Genomic DNA, 16,225 nt, shown 5'->3' with positions numbered 1-16,225 from the left:
GAAAACAGGATGAACTGTTCTTGTGTTTAGCAGTCTCGGCCATCCTCTAAAATTTGATATATTTTCTCTGCGCGGCTGTTAAGAGGAACTTAAATGTCGGAGCCCGGTAGAAACGCGAAACCGTTCGGTAAAATTAGTCGTTAAAATTAGTAGTTTCGGTAAACAGTGCACCTACAAGTTCCCTTAAAGCAAAACAAGAAAAGCAACAAAATTATAGGTTATGTTAGCGCCACCTGTGGATCTTTGGAAATTCTGTTCGCGCGACTTCTCGAGCGAGAGTAATTCGAATAATATAATCGAAAACAGGATGAACTGTTCTTGTGTTTAGCAGTCTCGGCCATCCTCTAAAATTTGATATATTTTCTCTGCGCAGCTGTTAAGAGGAACTTAAATGTCGGAGCCCGGTAGAAACGCGAAACCGTTCGGTAAAATTAGACCCGAACGTAAACAGCGAGTTTAGAGACAAGAAGTCAGCGAGCAGCGGCGAGTTCCCGGTTCGCATGACGGAGGATCGATCCGTTGCCGGCGTTATCATGCGTGAAATTTTTCCACGTGTGCTTAACGAGCTCTCGCCGCTGATCGGTGCTGATATCAGCGAGGGGATTTCCGTGATCGGCAGACCTTAATCTTCAAAGTTCAGCGCGGCCGAGCGCTGGAACAAGCGGAGCGTGGCCCCCGGCGCGCATCACTTGCTCCACTGGCGGCCTTCCACAATCTATCGATTGACCTTTGATTGTCGAGCGTGAAATAAAACCTGTTAGAATATCATTCCCGGTGACCGTCAAACTCCTGCCCGTTTTTATTCCTGCCGGCCGGTGCTCCGAGTTTCAGAGACCGCCCACGGGATTTATCGATCGCCAAGATACAAAAGAACAAAAATATACCAAGATAATTGCCGACGAATCTTTCGTTAACCCCTTTTGATCGCCCGAAAGATTCGACCTTGCGCGATCGCGATTTTATGCGCCGATTTCCCAAGGTTGAAGCGAAGGGCAATTGGGGGCAACGGTATGGCGGATCGACGGTGTGAGTTAGGTTTGCGCGCCCCTATTGGTGCATTGCGAAAAATCGAATTGTCGATCCTTGAACCCCTATTCCCTCATGGAAAATGTAAAATTAGAAGGTTTCGAGGATCGGCAATTTTTTGGTTATAATTTTGGAACTGTTTCTTGCTCACCCGGTGTATCAAAGCACAGCGGTTTGGTCTTGAACTTACAGCCCGAGATCTCAGGCATAAATAGTTTGGCTATATTTGTCCGTAGACGCTTGTGCGCCTCATATTTTTGCAGCCAAATTTCTAAAAACGAAATGGCCCCGCTGTTAACAATCCCGACGAATCGGGGACGTTTGTTAACACGTTCGCGAGCGGCTTAACAATTTCAGTAATCTGCTTCACAGTTACAATACTCGATCCTCTTGTAAAATATGAAAAATGTTACAAGTTCAGGTCAGAATGATAAATAATGCGCAAAATTAATTTGATCGTGATCGTCACGCATGCGTGGCACTGATCGCGAACGTGTTAATTTCTCAGCCACTCGATTCTCCGTCGCAAAAAAACGTGTAAACAACCGCAGTCTATTTATACGTTATTTACCGATAAATAACGCCCGTACTCAAGGATGCGGTGCCTCTTCAACCCTTTGTTTTATTTAATTTCGGAAGCGTGTACCCGTATACTCGACCATAAATGACGAAATTGATTTTTTTCAGTGTTTTCATTAGAATAGAAAATTCCCGCATTCTCAGGGTATACTGGACACACGCAAGCCGAAAATGTTAAGATTTCTCGGTGGTGGTTCGAAGAAGAAAAGTGCAAAGTTTCGCTATCGCAGTCGCTGAGCTAATAGGGCGGCAGTAATCGAGTTAGGAAGATTCAATTGTCCGTGTAAACAGCGAGAGATATCGCCGGGCAACTGTCGATGCCCGGAAGCGTTTTGCTCCGGCCAGGGAAAACACAGTTTCCCATTGTTGCCCCATGGGGCCGCCTCCAATCTGTCGTGCCCCGAATCGCGAGGAACCGTGACGCCGTGCCAGGAAATCTAATTCGCTCCGCTCGAAACCGAAGAAATATTTATCTTCTCATCCTTTCAAGAGGGGGAGAGGGGAGAGGGGGGTATAAAACAGCGAAACACCTCGGGATTACATGAATTGGTCGTTTCTCTTTATTTTTTGTTCCTCGAATAACATTATCTTTTTCTATTTTCTTTTGGTACGCAATACGAATATACCAAAAATTCATTGCAGGTCTCTTTATCTCTCTACACATTACGTTTGTCAACAATAAAACTAATTCGCTGAACGATAGGCACGTGTCAGTTCTGCGTTAAATAATTATAACAATTAAGAGCTTCCCGTCACTATGTTCGGATAAGAACGATCATTTCTCCGCAGTCCAGCATATTGCGCGTGGAAAAACAAAAGATTAATTCTTTCTTCCGGATCGAAAGCGCTTCGACAGACTTATATACATAGGCGTTAGACTCTAATTGTTCGTATGTACAAAGTTCAATTGTTACGAAGCGAATATATTGCGCCTGGAAGTCCATGCCATTGCCCACGACGCTACTCGATTCAGAATCGAAGGTGCGGCTTGTTCTTGATCATATGCCTGTAACGATATCGATTCAAACGGTTAGAGGATGATCAATGTGTAACACTTAGATTGCGGATTTTATGCATTTGTAACGTAGTCGTTTGAATCGTTTGGCAATTTTTATTTTGCATAAAATTCCGCAAACTGATCGTAATAATGGGTCTAGGTGTTTATACACACTTGTCCAGGTGTTCCCAGAATACCATCAACGCAGCCCTGTCCAAATGCCTTTTTGTTCTGCTAAGTTCGATCACAGTCACAGCCCAGCGAGCCACATTCGCGTCCAGCCTCATCTCATCATATTTCAAATGGAACGCGCAAACTGTAAGAATTGTACAGATTAGTATAGCATTAGACCAGCAACACTTTTTATAAATTATCAGCAATTCCCGAGGAATTGTGGTAACACAATACACTCCATTGTGGTGGATATGCATGCATACTTTTCGAGAAGATTTCAACAGGGTTGCCATCGAATGGCCACCCCTTGAACTGCCAGGCTGGCCCCATGACGAAAACGGCAACCACCCTCTCCCAGTCTGCATTGGTAAGTTTCTGAGGGTTGTCGACAACCCTGTATGGCACGGTGAGTCCTCCTTCCTTGCGGCGTTGCAGGAGGACCTCGTTCTCTCTCTTGGTACCTTGCGCGCGTTTCTCCTCGTTGCTTAGGTACTTCAGGTCCTGGAGAATGTCCTTGGAGTTGTACATCGTGATCAGCGATGTATTCGCGCTGGGAATGATGATGATGGGCGTCCTGCTAGGCCGTTTATTCTGAGCCGCTTGTTGAGGAGTCAGTTTAGCAGCGGAGGTCGGCAGCAAACCGGAACTGGGCGCGGTTGAAGGGTTTGGCTGTGGTTTCCTGACTGCTGGATTGGTACCCTCTGTCACGGACTTCAAGGTCATACCGTGATAAGTACCCATTGTGTCGATTTTGAATCCCTCGGTCTCCTCCTTCTGCCTGATGAACCTTTCCTGATCGTAACGGTTGTAGACGGCTGGTTGAGGAAGAGGGCGCATTGGCGTCGATCGAGGAGTGACCATAGGGGTGGGTGCTGCAGGACCTTTCTGCCTGCCCTCTTCGCGAGCCTTGATGCTCTGAAGAATCGCGAATATATTCTTGGCGAATATTTTCCCACTGCTCTGCAAGATGGTCGCGCGCGTCCTCCACTGCCTCTCCCTGGACACGATGTCCTTCGTGTCGTCGACATCCATCAGAATCACGCGCAGATCCGAGCCCATCCCGATGTCGTCGTTCTCTTTAATTGTTGTGCGCTTCTTGGCCAAACGTTTCGCCTTGATGGCCGCAATCTTCTCGACCGACATTGCCTCCGAAAGAGACTTGATGTTGTCCACCGTGACAGAAGCTTCCTTAGGAGCATCTAGCCGAGCCGCAAGTTGTTCCTTGACCTTCTGTACATGGGTCTCCTCGAAGCGTGGTTTTTTAGAAGAGCCGCTCTCCAAGCCATCTTCCGCGGTTCTTTTCACTTGAGTAGGGATCTCCAGAGGAGCAGATTTGTCTATGGCGGCCGATGTGGCTGTTTCTCCGTTGAGGTATGCCAGCAAGTCCTTTCTGTCAGGCCTACGTACCACAGGTATGTTCTCTGCGGCTGCCTGACGCACATACACGGGATGCGTGAGCTGCACATGTTTCAGTAAAAATAGCAGGCACTCTAGGGTGTAATATTCTTTCGGGGTTCCCTCTTTGCCTGACCTATAAAAGAATGCGTTGTCATTTTGATTTTTCTTTTACATAAATATATTAATTTTTGTTTCATCGTAGACAAGCGCAGGGTCATGTGTTTTTTTAAATAATTCTTATTCGCCTTTGAAAAATATTTAGTGTCGTAACTCTCGCGGTCGTAAAGGAAAAAATTGGAGCCGCGCAGGAATGTCACGTTGCAGTGTTGTTTCCTTTCTGTTTGCGTGACCAAAATATTAATGACCAAAGGTATCGCGGGGGAAAGACGATAGAAAATATTTTGTTTGATTGGGGATTTTTTTTCGAATGCCCATAATGGTGAATCGTGTGCTAAGAACGTTGACAACTTTCCCGTAGTTTGTTTGTTATTTTCGGTGGTAGGGAGACGTTGAGGCAGAAGACAGACCAATGGAAGAACCATGCCAAGCTACAGCTGTCTAGATTAAGGCTTGACTATTTTAAGCACAACTTACCCGTATGTCAAGTAGTTCGTTTTCACATTTTTCGGCCAGGAGAACTCCCCGAAAATTATCTGATTTTCACGTTCGATGATCTCCTTCTTGTTCACGTTATATTGCCGCAGCAAGCTTAACGGGTCCGCCATGATTGCAAACTGTTACTCTACCTTTCGGCTGGTCTGGTAAACAGCAATGCCAGAAAAAGTCCCTACCACCAGAGAAAATTCTCGGTGATTCTCGGCTACCACAAGGACTATATAGATCTATAAATGCACCTTATGCACATCATGCGTCGGATTATGGTATTTCTTTGAGACGTTGATATATTTTTACAGGAAGGGATAGAAATATAAAAGCTCTGGTGCCGTCGACTGTGAGATAATCAGTATACATTTTTCTAGTATGCTATCGTAATTCTTTCCAAATTATAATCAGTCTATAATATAGTGCAGTCTTTCAGCTTCATGTTGAGCTATTAGAAATTGAAAAATGTTGTTGGGGAAGCAATAAAATATTATCAGAGAGGAAATGAGAGTGCTCATGTCCGGGATTTTAGTGTCCCGGTATAGTGCTGCCCCCTAGTCCAATTTTTAGCCTAGACCAGAACCTGCATCATCTTATCTGCATCATTAGCAGCGGATTCCTAATAATGCCAGAGTGGGTGCGACTTCTATGGCTCCTAGAGAAGCTCTAAAAGAACCCCGAGCGTGTTCACTAACATTTCCTCTCTGATATTATTTTTATTTACGTTTATCATTTTTGTAAGTGGCGACACTGGCGGCAGACTTGGGAAGCTTTTTCCGACCTCCGTACAGCGCCAATTGGCGTAGTGGTGAAACGCCCAAACTGTTGGGCAACGTGACCGACGGATACGATGGTTATGGTGGCGCCATCCAGTAGAAGATAATGGAACTGCCTGACAATGCACGGTAGGTAGGGAATATGTTAGTAGCGCCACTAGTGGCAAAAACTCAAAGGTTGTTGTCGATTAGTTCCAGTATGCTCTGGTAGGTGGCGCTGTTAGTATAATCTAATCCGTCGGTCACGTTGCCCAACAGTTTGAGCGTTTTGCCACTACGCCAATTGGCGCTGTACGGAGGTCGGAAAAAGCTTCCTAACTTTGCCGCAAGCGGCGCTACTATCGCATACAAAATCAACAAGCTCTAATGAAAAACAATATTTCAATGCTTTCCTATTGTTTTTTTTTACATTCCAATAGATTAAATTAAAGCTGAAAGAATGCGCTTTACAATGGGTGCATTGTAATTAAAAAATAATTGCGGTAACATAAAGAAAATCTACAAATAAATTGAACTCTCATCATGCTAGTGATTGCCTATTTATTCCTCAGGGTAGAGAGGAAATTTTCTCTCTGCCCAGGGTCGCATCAAAGGTTCGGACACGGGTTTCACCTCTGTGTGATCCAGTGTGATCCAATGAAACCGATCGAATAAAATTTACTAGAAAAAATTCGTCCATACAATTTTTTGAACAGACAATTTTTTGACGATGCAAGACAAAAATAAAAATTATAAAAGTTACGATTTCCTTCTCATTTCCAAGTTATTAACAATTAAAATCGACCAATGACGATGTGCAAACCATCTCTGCGTCTTTGTCTTTCGAATGCTAGCCTATTGTCTTCACCCCTTTGGATCTAACTTACGCTCGCAGGCATTGGCGGGTTAGCATGACTTTTGATCGGCGACTACTTGTAAACAAACATGAACTTGCCATTCATTCACCCTTCAATTGCCTCTTATATTACCCAGAATAACCATCCCTCAAATTTTCTCTTTGGTGTGAACACCCTGTAGCATGTCCCTAGAGGAAACTCGAGCGACTTTTCCCCGATTTTCCTTGGAAAATCTCAGGGCAAATTCGCTTGTTGCGGCCTCGGTGACCAACGGGGCTGAACCGAACGGTTTCCGTTTCAATTTCTTTTGCTCGTACTGATAAGGATTTGTTTGAAATCCCATGAACACGGCCAACAAGTGTCACGCATGCTCGAACGCGTTTTAAATGTCAAAACCAATTGCCATTTGTCTCTCTGCGTTTCCGCATTCTGGTTGGAAAGATTATCATAGTGCATGATTCGCACGAATCCTGTATACACGCGTTTTGTTAGGACACCGAAGTACCGATGGACCAGCCGTGTTACAAATTAAGGACCTCGCTGTTCGGTCACACGTCCGACGTGAGGGCCGTGGCGACGTTCACAGATGGAACAATCGTTTCCACGTCCCGAGACAAAACAGCTCGTGTATGGAAACCGTCTGGGTATTTAACCTATCAATGCATTTCATTCTCAATTAATTCAGGTGCCCGCTAAACACACAAACTAAATAAACGCTCTGCGAAACATTTTACAGAAACGGCCGAGATTACGTGCACGCAGCGACGCTCAAGGGACACACGAATTTCGTGAGCTCCGTGTGCGTGTTGAACCCGTCCGAAAAGAATCCTACGGGCTTCATAGTAACCGGCAGCAACGACAAAACTATATGCGTGTACGTGCCTGATAAAGACGAACCCTTTAAGGTCCTGAAATCACACCAGGACACAGTGTGTAAACTGAAAACAGGAGTTAAAGAGGGAACGTTTCTATCCAGTTCCTGGGATTTAAGCGCCAAACTATGGGACGTTAATGACTTAAGCGAGCCACAGCTGAGCCTAACGGGCCACACCGCTTCTGTGTGGTGCGTGGCCGATTTGCCGAATGGAAACATTGTAACTGGTTCGGCGGATAAGCTAGTTATAGTATGGTCAGGCGATGGAGTTGTACGACACAAACTATCCGGACACATGGACTGTGTTAGGGACATCTCTGTAGTAAACGAGAACGAATTCCTGTCTTGCAGTAATGATGCCACAGTGCGCCATTGGAATGCATCCCTTGGAGTCCAAGTGGCAATGTACGAGGCACACACTAATTATATATATAGCATTATCTCCAGGGAGAACAGTGTGAAAGTATTTACGTGCGCAGAGGATAGAACTATCAGGGTGTGGCAGAAGGATCAGACTATCACGTTGCCATGCCAGTCGGTGTGGAGCATCGATCTGTTGCCCAACGAGGACATTGTTTCAGGAACCTCTGACGGTGTTGTTAGGATATTTACTTGCGATCCGGAGAGATTCGCAGATTCTGAGACTTTGCAGGAGTTTGAGCAGGAGGTAGCTAGTACACAGCTAAGCGCTCAACTGGAGTTGGGAGGAATCAATATTAAAGAGTAAGACATAATATATAAAGTAAGAGAAATAATATGACTATATTGTATAAGGTACGACAAATAATTAGATTTGTGTACTATCAGTTTGCCGGACGCGAAGGCATTACAGCAGCCCGGTCAGAGGGATGGTCAAACCAAAATAGTGAACGAGGGAGAGGCAATTAGGGCCTACAGTTGGTCCCAGAGCGAACAAACGTGGATCAGAATCGGAGACGTTATGGGGGCATCCGGTGGCACTGCTGCCTCATCGGGGAAGAAGCTTCACAACGGGATAGAGTACGATTATGTGTTTTCTGTTGACATACAGGACGGGGTACCCCCGCTAAAATTGCCTTACAACAACGGCCAAGACCCATGGCATGTTGCGCAGAAATTTCTTCACGATAACGATCTCAGTCAATCATTTTTAGATCAGGTAAATGGATCAACAAAAATCCGTGTACCCCTGGCAGAATGTGTTGAATCATTGACCTTCAGAAAAGGTTGCGGAAGAGATACTTTTTGCTAGGGGTTGTACCTTTGTTTGTAATATTTCATGGTGACTGACGTTTGTTTTCAGGTTGCCAATTTTATAATAAAAAATTCTCAATCTGCGCCAGGTTTGAATACAAGTAGTCAGTATGCTGACCCTTTCACAGGAGGCAACAGGTATATACCAAGCTCGGCGGCGAGCGCCACACAGGCCACGAGGACAGGGATGATCAACTCCTCTAACACCTCTATCACCTCTTCTTACATCCCCCACACGAAATACTTGAAGATAGAGCAGGCTAACTTGCCGACGATTTTAGGTAATTGCAACCCATTCTATCCTGCCACCACAGTGAATTCTGTCTATGCAGTTTCGCCCTATTTGTTCCCGCGAGGACCATTGGAAGTTAATTACAGATTGTTTGCAGACAAATTACGGGAGCTGAACTCCAAGCAAACCGAGGCCCACAGAGCGTCCGACGCTAAGCTAGACACCTTGGTAAAGCTCGCTAAAGACCAAACTTCCGAACAATTACGAACAGATGGTTTGAACACGTTGAAAATACTGTTGAATTGGCCAGATGATGTGTTGTTCCCTGTCCTCGACATAACGAGACTCGCCGTCCTGTCCAAAGAGATCAACGACGTACTATGCACGGACGAGATCCTCCAGATCACGAAGAAACACATGAAGCCTGATGCCTCCGCCTCGAACCAGATGCTCACGTTCCGATTGCTGGCGAACATGTTCGCCCATGAGAAAGGGGAGGAGCTCTGTCTGAGCAGCAAGGACGAAATCCTGAAGCTTCTGTCAGACTTGAAATCCCTTGGAAGCAAAAACAATCAGGTAAAGGGGATATTTCGGTTTTCGGAAATTAAAATAAAAATCTGTATAAGAACCAGCGAAGAAATTAATGCGTTAAATAATTTTCAGGTTGCTGTGTCGACTTACATACTGAACCTAACCGTGGCCTTGAGCAAGCACAATGACAAATTCGGCAAGGCGCAGTGTTTGAACGTGATGTTCCATATTTTGTCTCGGTTAAACGAACCCGAGGCAGTGTTCAGAACCCTTGTGGGATTAGGTACGCTTTTGTGCACGACCTCCAACTCGACGGACCGGGATGACCTAATCAAAGCGGTTAGACAGTCCGAGGTCACGTTGAACATACTGAAAACCATGTCCGAGACGGACGTGCCCACCGACAAGTTGGCCAATTGTTCGAAACAGATCATAGATCTGATCGTTTAAGCATAAGTTAATTATATAGAAAATTTTTAAGGGGCTCGTACCACGAACACAAGACTCAAGTAATTGATTCGTAAATTAAACAAATGTATTCTCGTCGACTTGATCGCGTTGAAAACACAGGTTTCTTATATTTCTCCCTTTCTCAGTTTGACAATTGAATCCTTATAATTTTTCATTGCTAATAAAAGTACATTTTTGCCATAATCGAGACTGTCTTTTCATACAAGAACCAATACTGAACGCGCCTGAGCGTTTCCTGTTTTTATACATTAGCTGTACAAATTAATTTACTTCCTCGGATGAAAGTAGTTAATAATGAAATAAAAAAGAAAACTAAACGTAAATAAACAACAGATTTAGAAGGGGCCACGAATCGATTTGTGCAGCTAATATATACATTAAAGAATAGTTACACTCGGTTCAGGTAAGATAAGTTGTATTTCTAATGAAAATTAATTAAAATATATGTACAACGATGAATATAAAATAATAATTTATGTAATATACATAATATTTGATTAAATCTTTCGAGCATCACGCCCGATAAACATACAACAGACAACAGTGTAATAGTAGAATATTGTTATTACATTAACGTCAAATATATATTTCCTTAGTTGTATATCAATTTTCGCCCTCGCAAATAGTCAAGAGTTCGTTACCGCAACTTTTTTTTTTAGTTAATTACATGAAAAATAACATTCACTGAGTGTGTGTGTGTGTGTATCATGGTATGTGTGTTTTGCGTATGCATGTGTGTGTGTGTGTGTTTCACGTGTGGTACACTCATATTAACTTTTTTTCAATTATGCTCGATGAACAATACATATAGTACATGAAAGATAGTCGTTACAAGTATATCAGGTCAATGTGGCTCATTGTGGGAATGTGAATGCGATTAGCTTCTTCGTTTTTACAAAAATAATTTTAAATATATATCTGAGATCTGTAAGATAAATAGAAACAGTGCTGATTCGTACAATTCAAAAATTTAGTGTTCAAATTGCTGTACAGCATTCGTTTAGTTGCATCCTTTTATCGACGTACAGGATCGAGGATCGCGGTGCAACAACAACCCCATGGAATTCCATAAAACAGCACGGGACATTTTGTGGACACGATTTTTTCAAAATCAGACCGGAAAGACAACAACGCTTTTTACAATTTGTCCACAAAATTTCCGAACTCCTAGACTTTTCTTAACACTAGCCTTACGGAGCACTACAAGTGACTAACATTATTTTGTAAAAATTTAATTTTTAACAATTTTTCTAATAAATCCAAAGAAATAAATTTGTTGAATAATTCCTCGCCGATGAATCTTTATGATTTCAATAATCGTGAATTAAAAATATTAGAACGCGTCCCGTAAATCTAGTGTTAATTTTTGTATGCAAACTTTTTCGACGAATGATTCCACCATTAGCGGACTGATCTTTTCGCACTGATGGTTTATAAAACGAAAGTAAGATACAAAAGTTGACTGAATGTGTATAGATTAGTTTTTAGTTGCAGTTCTAGTTTAATTTTTTTTTTTTTTTGGCTATGTATTGATATAAAAATGGAAATTTGCAGGAACATCTGCAGTCCAATTGTTGAGCCGCCCATGATAAAATCAATAAGTATTGTTTACGATTAAAGTACGAGATGGAAAAGATAAAGAACGATTGTATTTGTGCACGACGACCCTGATTTTCGTTTTGGAAGTAGATAGATTCGGAATGCCCTATAGAAATGCACTGATCCGCATAAGATGTACTCCTTACATTTATTTAACCGAGATGTTCGCTCGAGAAAACACGTGCACGCGACTTTTCATGTATTTTCTTTTTTTCCTCTGAAAAGTCAGCGTGCACCGAGAAATACCCTTTTCTCAAGATAAGTCACTTTTGTGTATTGAAAAACTATGTCAAAAATTACGCTCGAGTTTCAAATTACTTTACATATGTGTACATATATATATATATATAGAGATTTACTTTATCATCTAACTGTTGAGTACGAGACATTCTTCAAATTTTTGTACCTCCGATAACTTAAAAATTAGTGTGTCAAGCAGTGATCTCTTTCTCTCTCGCTCGCGCGCGCTCTCTCTCTCTCTCTCTCTTTCTCTCTAATTTTTTTCCATAGTTCTACGCGTGATTGCCTGGGATCGACGATTTAATTAGAGAAATCCTGATTTAATTGAATCCTGTCCACAGTAATCGGACCTGGGCACTTCTGAAACGACGTTATCCGAAACGTCGTTTCAAATAATATGCTATTTTATTTTACAATTCTTTCAGATAATCGTGAACATTGTTCTTCAAAATTATATTTAAGTGACCCGATCATCAGGAAATAAATTACTTCTTATTTTCATTTCAGATAACATTTGCCCAGGCCTGACAGCAATAAACATCGTCTGCGATGATTTAAACAAACACAGCCTCGTTAATTGAAGGGTTCAGGGAGTAAGTATTAAAAATATAGATTTTCGCCTTTCGAGGAGTATAGTGTACGTATAAAAGTGTATCCCTAGAAATGTATTGGGTCGGGGAGGGCTGGAAGGGGTGGGGCAACGTAGCGCTGACCAACGAACTCAACACTTGTTTCGAACACTATGACGATATCTGCACGGAAAAATCTCGATACTTGGAAGCATAATCTCATAACGTACAATCACAACATAGCGCATCCCTCGGAACCGGCGCGGCGCTCAATTATAAAATACTTTCAGTGATCAACGCTATCCGCGACTAACTCAGACAAAGAAATAGTCACAGAGAAACGCTATTTCTCTCTCCCCCCCTCTCTCTCTCTTTCTTTCTCCCTAAGCTACAAACACGACCTGCGTCGCACTAACCCTTTGAGGATTTTTTAAAATGTCAAAAAAGAAGCCTCTTGGCTGTTTAAAGTGTTCAACGATTATTAACTGAAGGGGCTGGGCCACCCTGAAGTCTTACGAAAATACAACCCAAACGAACACGATGATACTAGCTCAGCTAATTTGTAAATAAATATATAGCTTCAACTTACTAAAATTACTAGAAACAGGAAAAAAAATTTTACTTGGTTCCTGTTTGCTGGATCGAATTACTGTCATGCTAGCTCGTGTAAACGAGTAAAAAGAAATCCGATAATTGTAAGATAAAAAATCTGAAAATATTAAAAACACTTTCCCCAGAGGAGCAGGCCATACTGTCACAAAGTAAGAGTACGAAGAACTGTGTCCAATGCTGATCCTCAAAGGGTTATAAAGTGAAAATCGGTACAGCTTCGAAAAGGAAAAAGCTCAGTGGCCACTCTCGCGGTGCGACAAGAAGAGGAATGGCTCGCGAGAAACTATGTCTGGTAGAAAAATAGCGGAAAGGCTGAGCCGTTTAACAATTTCGCCGGCACACGCGGCGAGCAATAATGGATCTCTCTCTCTCTCTCTCTCTCTCTCTCTCTCTCTCTCATTCTCTCTTTCTATATAGATCGTGTCCTAGATCGTGCGTGCACAGGTTCGCTGGAACCGGTGTCGCAGAATGTAAAATTTTCGTTTCCCATCAACCCTTCAATTTGGGGCTCTTCTACTATATGGCATGGGGCGCACTAGGAGGGACCTAAAACTTGTATTGGGTCCCCCCTGGCCCGTCTCATTCGGCCGGGGTGCTGGCCGCCCACCTATCGAACTCTATACCTGAATCGGGACTGAGGCCCAGATCGATCGGGCTGAGGAAACTCGGCGCGGGACAGTTGCACGGGCCGTCGGGCCTGCACGCGCCGATACACCTCTGCTCGTTGCCCCTGTTACGGTCCCCACGGTCCCTCAGCTCCTTCTCGAAGCTGTGCAGTTGCTCCATGAAATGGAAATTCGGCGCGACGTTCGACTTCCGACTACGGACTAAGTTAAAAGCATCGTTCAGACTCAGGCTGCACTTGTGCATCAGGTAGGCTACGGTGATCGTCACTGATCGAGACACGCCCGCCAGACAGTGCACCAACACGCCCTTGTGCGAGCTCCGTGCCTCCTCTGAAAACAACGCAAATCCACATTAATCTACTGACAAATTCACTGGGGGATTCTAGTCTAATCCTCGTCTAGGATGCCTACAGTTCCTAGATTAGGAATGCCTAGGCAAGAAATGCCTAGGAAGGCCGCCCCTCCCCCATAACAATGAGGACCACCACGTTCAATTACTTCAGAGGTTGCTTGCACCACAGTCGTTCCAACTTACCGATGAATTGAATTGCTTGTGGAAAGAAACTAGCTAAGTTCTGGCTCCAGTGATCACTTATGGGTATTTGCATGTATTTTATCGAACCAGCGCTTTCAAATACATTTGGCAAATCTGGGGTTACGTTGAGAATGTACTGTATCCTGTGGCGGGCTAATGCATCGCTGTCCCCGCTGTTGGCTGCATTCCCAAGATACAAATGAGGCAAAATTTCAACAGGAAAATCTTTATCCTCCTCGGGTCCTGCGGAAAACATCCACACACAACTTTATTACATTTTCCCATGGATTTCAGTACTTCAATTATGTACATATGATGATACTAACCGACAGAATCACACGTGCTATCACTATCGGAATCCGAGTAAGATCTTGTCGGTGGCGTGGATATCCGAAGGGACCTCAGACCCATCAATTCACCATCGTTGGAATCCTGACCGGGAGGACATTCACCTCCGACTTGACTAACCTCACACCATTCAGGATACTTATCTCTGAATGCACTAAAACCACCTGTGAAAAAGAAGAAAAATGTATTCCTTGTTTTGCAGAGCAGCCCTAGTTCAAGAATGTTCTGTGAACTATAGCATGGACATAAATGCTTCATTCAATAGCTATATCCTTAGCACAGATCAATATTTCATTCACAACTGTTGTAAACTGTATCAATTGATGAATACAAAGGACTTTACACTTTACATTACATAATTCCAAACTTCTACAGTTATTTACAACTGTGTTTCCACTAACCCTTTGCACTTGACTGTCTCTCTAGTGATATACAAAATTGTCACACATGCGTGACACCGGTCGCAAATAAGAATACAAACAACGCAACAGTTTGTTCCCGATCCATCGCATAAAATGAGCTACGAGGTTTCCCATTATTCTTACCAATTAAAATAGCTACACATCCTCCACTGCTCCTAAGTCTCCGACTCAAGACCTGGATTGTTTCGCCCTGATGTCCTGCAGGGTCCGTAGAGTCACCGATCAACACGAATGTTCCTCTATTGTTTTGGTCTCCACACAGAAACACTTCGACCCTATTTCTTAGATCTAAGCACCGTATGGTAGACAGCAGGTCGACCTTGCCAGCCGCCAGCCGTCTCAGCATGATACTAGGTATAGCTAAAGGAACCGAACCTCTAATATGGGTTTCGGAAAAATCGGAATGCGCTCTGCAATCGAGGATCAGTAGCTTGCCGGGGCCCTCCTGCGACCTGAGCTCCCTGAATAGCCACTCGGGCCCCACGAGATCCTCCTCCATAGCGTTTCCTCCTGGCATGTTGCCTGCGCTATAAACTCTTATTCCTGATGCTTCTTTGGTCTTCAATTCGTGCGAGACACGCCTGGCCCTGGTTCCGTCCTCACAGAGGTGGTTTCCTGGTGCCTGCGACCTCGCGATCTCCCATCGTGCTCCGTAAGGCTACGTCAGCTCTTGTTACGTCAGGTATTCAGGTTTCGCTGTGTTCCAGGGGTCTCGTTCACCCTATGGCACTGTCCGGCAGCGTTTATACCGCTTGCTGCCACGAGATGGTCAAGGTGTTGGCGCATGGCTCCACACCATGGACCGTGAACAGGGATACGGTGCTGGGCCAGGAGTCATCGGTGAGCTGGGCATTCGTCGGAGACGCAGTGAAATGGCACTTGTAGTTGCGTGGCGGAGCATGTGGATGCAGAGCGAGTCTGGGTCCCTGGTGTGCACGTTCTCACGTGTCGGGCAACCGCTTCCTGGCGGCAGTGGTGTACGGGGCCGCGCACTCTACTCCACCAACATCTCGTCCTCTTCCTCCAGCTCCTTCGTCGGCCTCCGCTTCCCCGCGGCAAGCAGCACCAGCAGCAGCCCGTCTCGATTATTGATCCTCTCGTAAATAAAGACGACAGGCCCAATTAACGCTGGAGCCGCGGACTGTGTGCCGTTCGGCAAACGCATGATCCACGCCGTCCGAGCCACAGATCCGATCTGTCTATCTCGCGCGGGGCTCCGGGGAACCTCGCGTCTCTCCGCTCCATGGGATCCTCGGTGGCATCGCGTGCGTGCGTGCGTGCTTGCGTTGTGTCCTGGTCTCTGCTCCGGAAGGCTTGCAAAGGCGTCGAACCTTCGGGGGGCAGACGACGGTGACGGTGACGGTGACGGTGACGGCGGCGGGCGCACACACACGTTCTCCTCTCCCGATAAAGGGATGCTGCCTCGGGTCTCCGCGCACGCTGGACCGAAGCGAGAAACAAGGTACTCGGCCCGAGAGCAGACCGTCGCCCTCACCTCACGAATCCCTCCAGCATCGCTCGACGACGCGTCTTCCCTCGGCCGC

The 16,225-nt window shown here is 44.6% G+C and overlaps 3 protein-coding genes across 3 annotated transcripts; 1 reads left to right on the top strand and 2 right to left on the bottom strand.

Annotated features, from left to right (window-relative positions):
- Window positions 1-2,142: 2,142 nt before the first annotated feature.
- On the bottom strand, window positions 2,143-5,010 carry Hyx (cell division cycle 73 hyrax). Its single transcript, XM_076795908.1, has 4 exons — window positions 4,769-5,010; window positions 3,040-4,307; window positions 2,777-2,918; window positions 2,143-2,611 (listed from the first exon to the last, which is right to left on the bottom strand). The coding sequence occupies exons 1-4, from the start codon at window positions 4,897-4,899 to the stop codon at window positions 2,575-2,577; spliced, it is 1,578 nt and encodes a 525-aa protein (XP_076652023.1). The 5' UTR covers window positions 4,900-5,010; the 3' UTR covers window positions 2,143-2,574.
- A 1,638-nt stretch (window positions 5,011-6,648) lies between these two features.
- Window positions 6,649-9,747, top strand: Plap (phospholipase A2 activator protein). Its single transcript, XM_076796029.1, has 6 exons — window positions 6,649-7,033; window positions 7,126-7,986; window positions 8,071-8,401; window positions 8,546-8,777; window positions 8,886-9,304; window positions 9,392-9,747. The coding sequence occupies exons 1-6, from the start codon at window positions 6,897-6,899 to the stop codon at window positions 9,707-9,709; spliced, it is 2,298 nt and encodes a 765-aa protein (XP_076652144.1). The 5' UTR covers window positions 6,649-6,896; the 3' UTR covers window positions 9,710-9,747.
- Window positions 9,748-10,128: 381 nt separating this feature from the next.
- Mkp3 (Mitogen-activated protein kinase phosphatase 3) lies at window positions 10,129-16,077 on the bottom strand. Its single transcript, XM_076796034.1, has 4 exons — window positions 14,805-16,077; window positions 14,238-14,423; window positions 13,912-14,154; window positions 10,129-13,706 (listed from the first exon to the last, which is right to left on the bottom strand). The coding sequence occupies exons 1-4, from the start codon at window positions 15,196-15,198 to the stop codon at window positions 13,330-13,332; spliced, it is 1,200 nt and encodes a 399-aa protein (XP_076652149.1). The 5' UTR covers window positions 15,199-16,077; the 3' UTR covers window positions 10,129-13,329.
- Window positions 16,078-16,225: the final 148 nt, after the last annotated feature.

This window comes from Halictus rubicundus, chromosome 11 (genome assembly GCF_050948215.1).
Source record: "Halictus rubicundus isolate RS-2024b chromosome 11, iyHalRubi1_principal, whole genome shotgun sequence".
NCBI classification, from domain to species: Eukaryota; Metazoa; Arthropoda; class Insecta; order Hymenoptera; family Halictidae; genus Halictus; species Halictus rubicundus.
The sequence above is the reverse complement of the archived record's forward strand: the minus strand, read 5'-3'. Positions and strand labels throughout refer to the sequence as shown.

What these genes read in the sequence shown, in the direction of transcription:
- Hyx (XM_076795908.1), bottom strand. Translation starts at nt 4,899, where the DNA reads ATGGCGGACCCGTTAAGCTTGCTGCGGCAATATAACGTGAACAAGAAG. An exon ending in ACGAACTACTTGACATACGG is followed by an intron (nt 4,308 to 4,768) that starts GTAAGTTGTGCT and finishes ATTCTTTTATAG; the next exon opens with GTCAGGCAAAGAGGGAACCC. An exon ending in TGTTGAAATCTTCTCGAAAA is followed by an intron (nt 2,919 to 3,039) that starts GTATGCATGCAT and finishes CAATTCTTACAG; the next exon opens with TTTGCGCGTTCCATTTGAAA.
- Plap (XM_076796029.1), top strand. Translation starts at nt 6,897, where the DNA reads ATGGACCAGCCGTGTTACAAATTAAGGACCTCGCTGTTCGGTCACACG. An exon ending in GTCAATCATTTTTAGATCAG is followed by an intron (nt 8,402 to 8,545) that starts GTAAATGGATCA and finishes GTTTGTTTTCAG; the next exon opens with GTTGCCAATTTTATAATAAA. An exon ending in TAACTTGCCGACGATTTTAG is followed by an intron (nt 8,778 to 8,885) that starts GTAATTGCAACC and finishes GATTGTTTGCAG; the next exon opens with ACAAATTACGGGAGCTGAAC.
- Mkp3 (XM_076796034.1), bottom strand. Translation starts at nt 15,198, where the DNA reads ATGCCAGGAGGAAACGCTATGGAGGAGGATCTCGTGGGGCCCGAGTGG. An exon ending in ATGTGTAGCTATTTTAATTG is followed by an intron (nt 14,424 to 14,804) that starts GTAAGAATAATG and finishes TCTTTTTCACAG; the next exon opens with GTGGTTTTAGTGCATTCAGA. An exon ending in TAGCACGTGTGATTCTGTCG is followed by an intron (nt 14,155 to 14,237) that starts GTTAGTATCATC and finishes TGTTTTCCGCAG; the next exon opens with GACCCGAGGAGGATAAAGAT.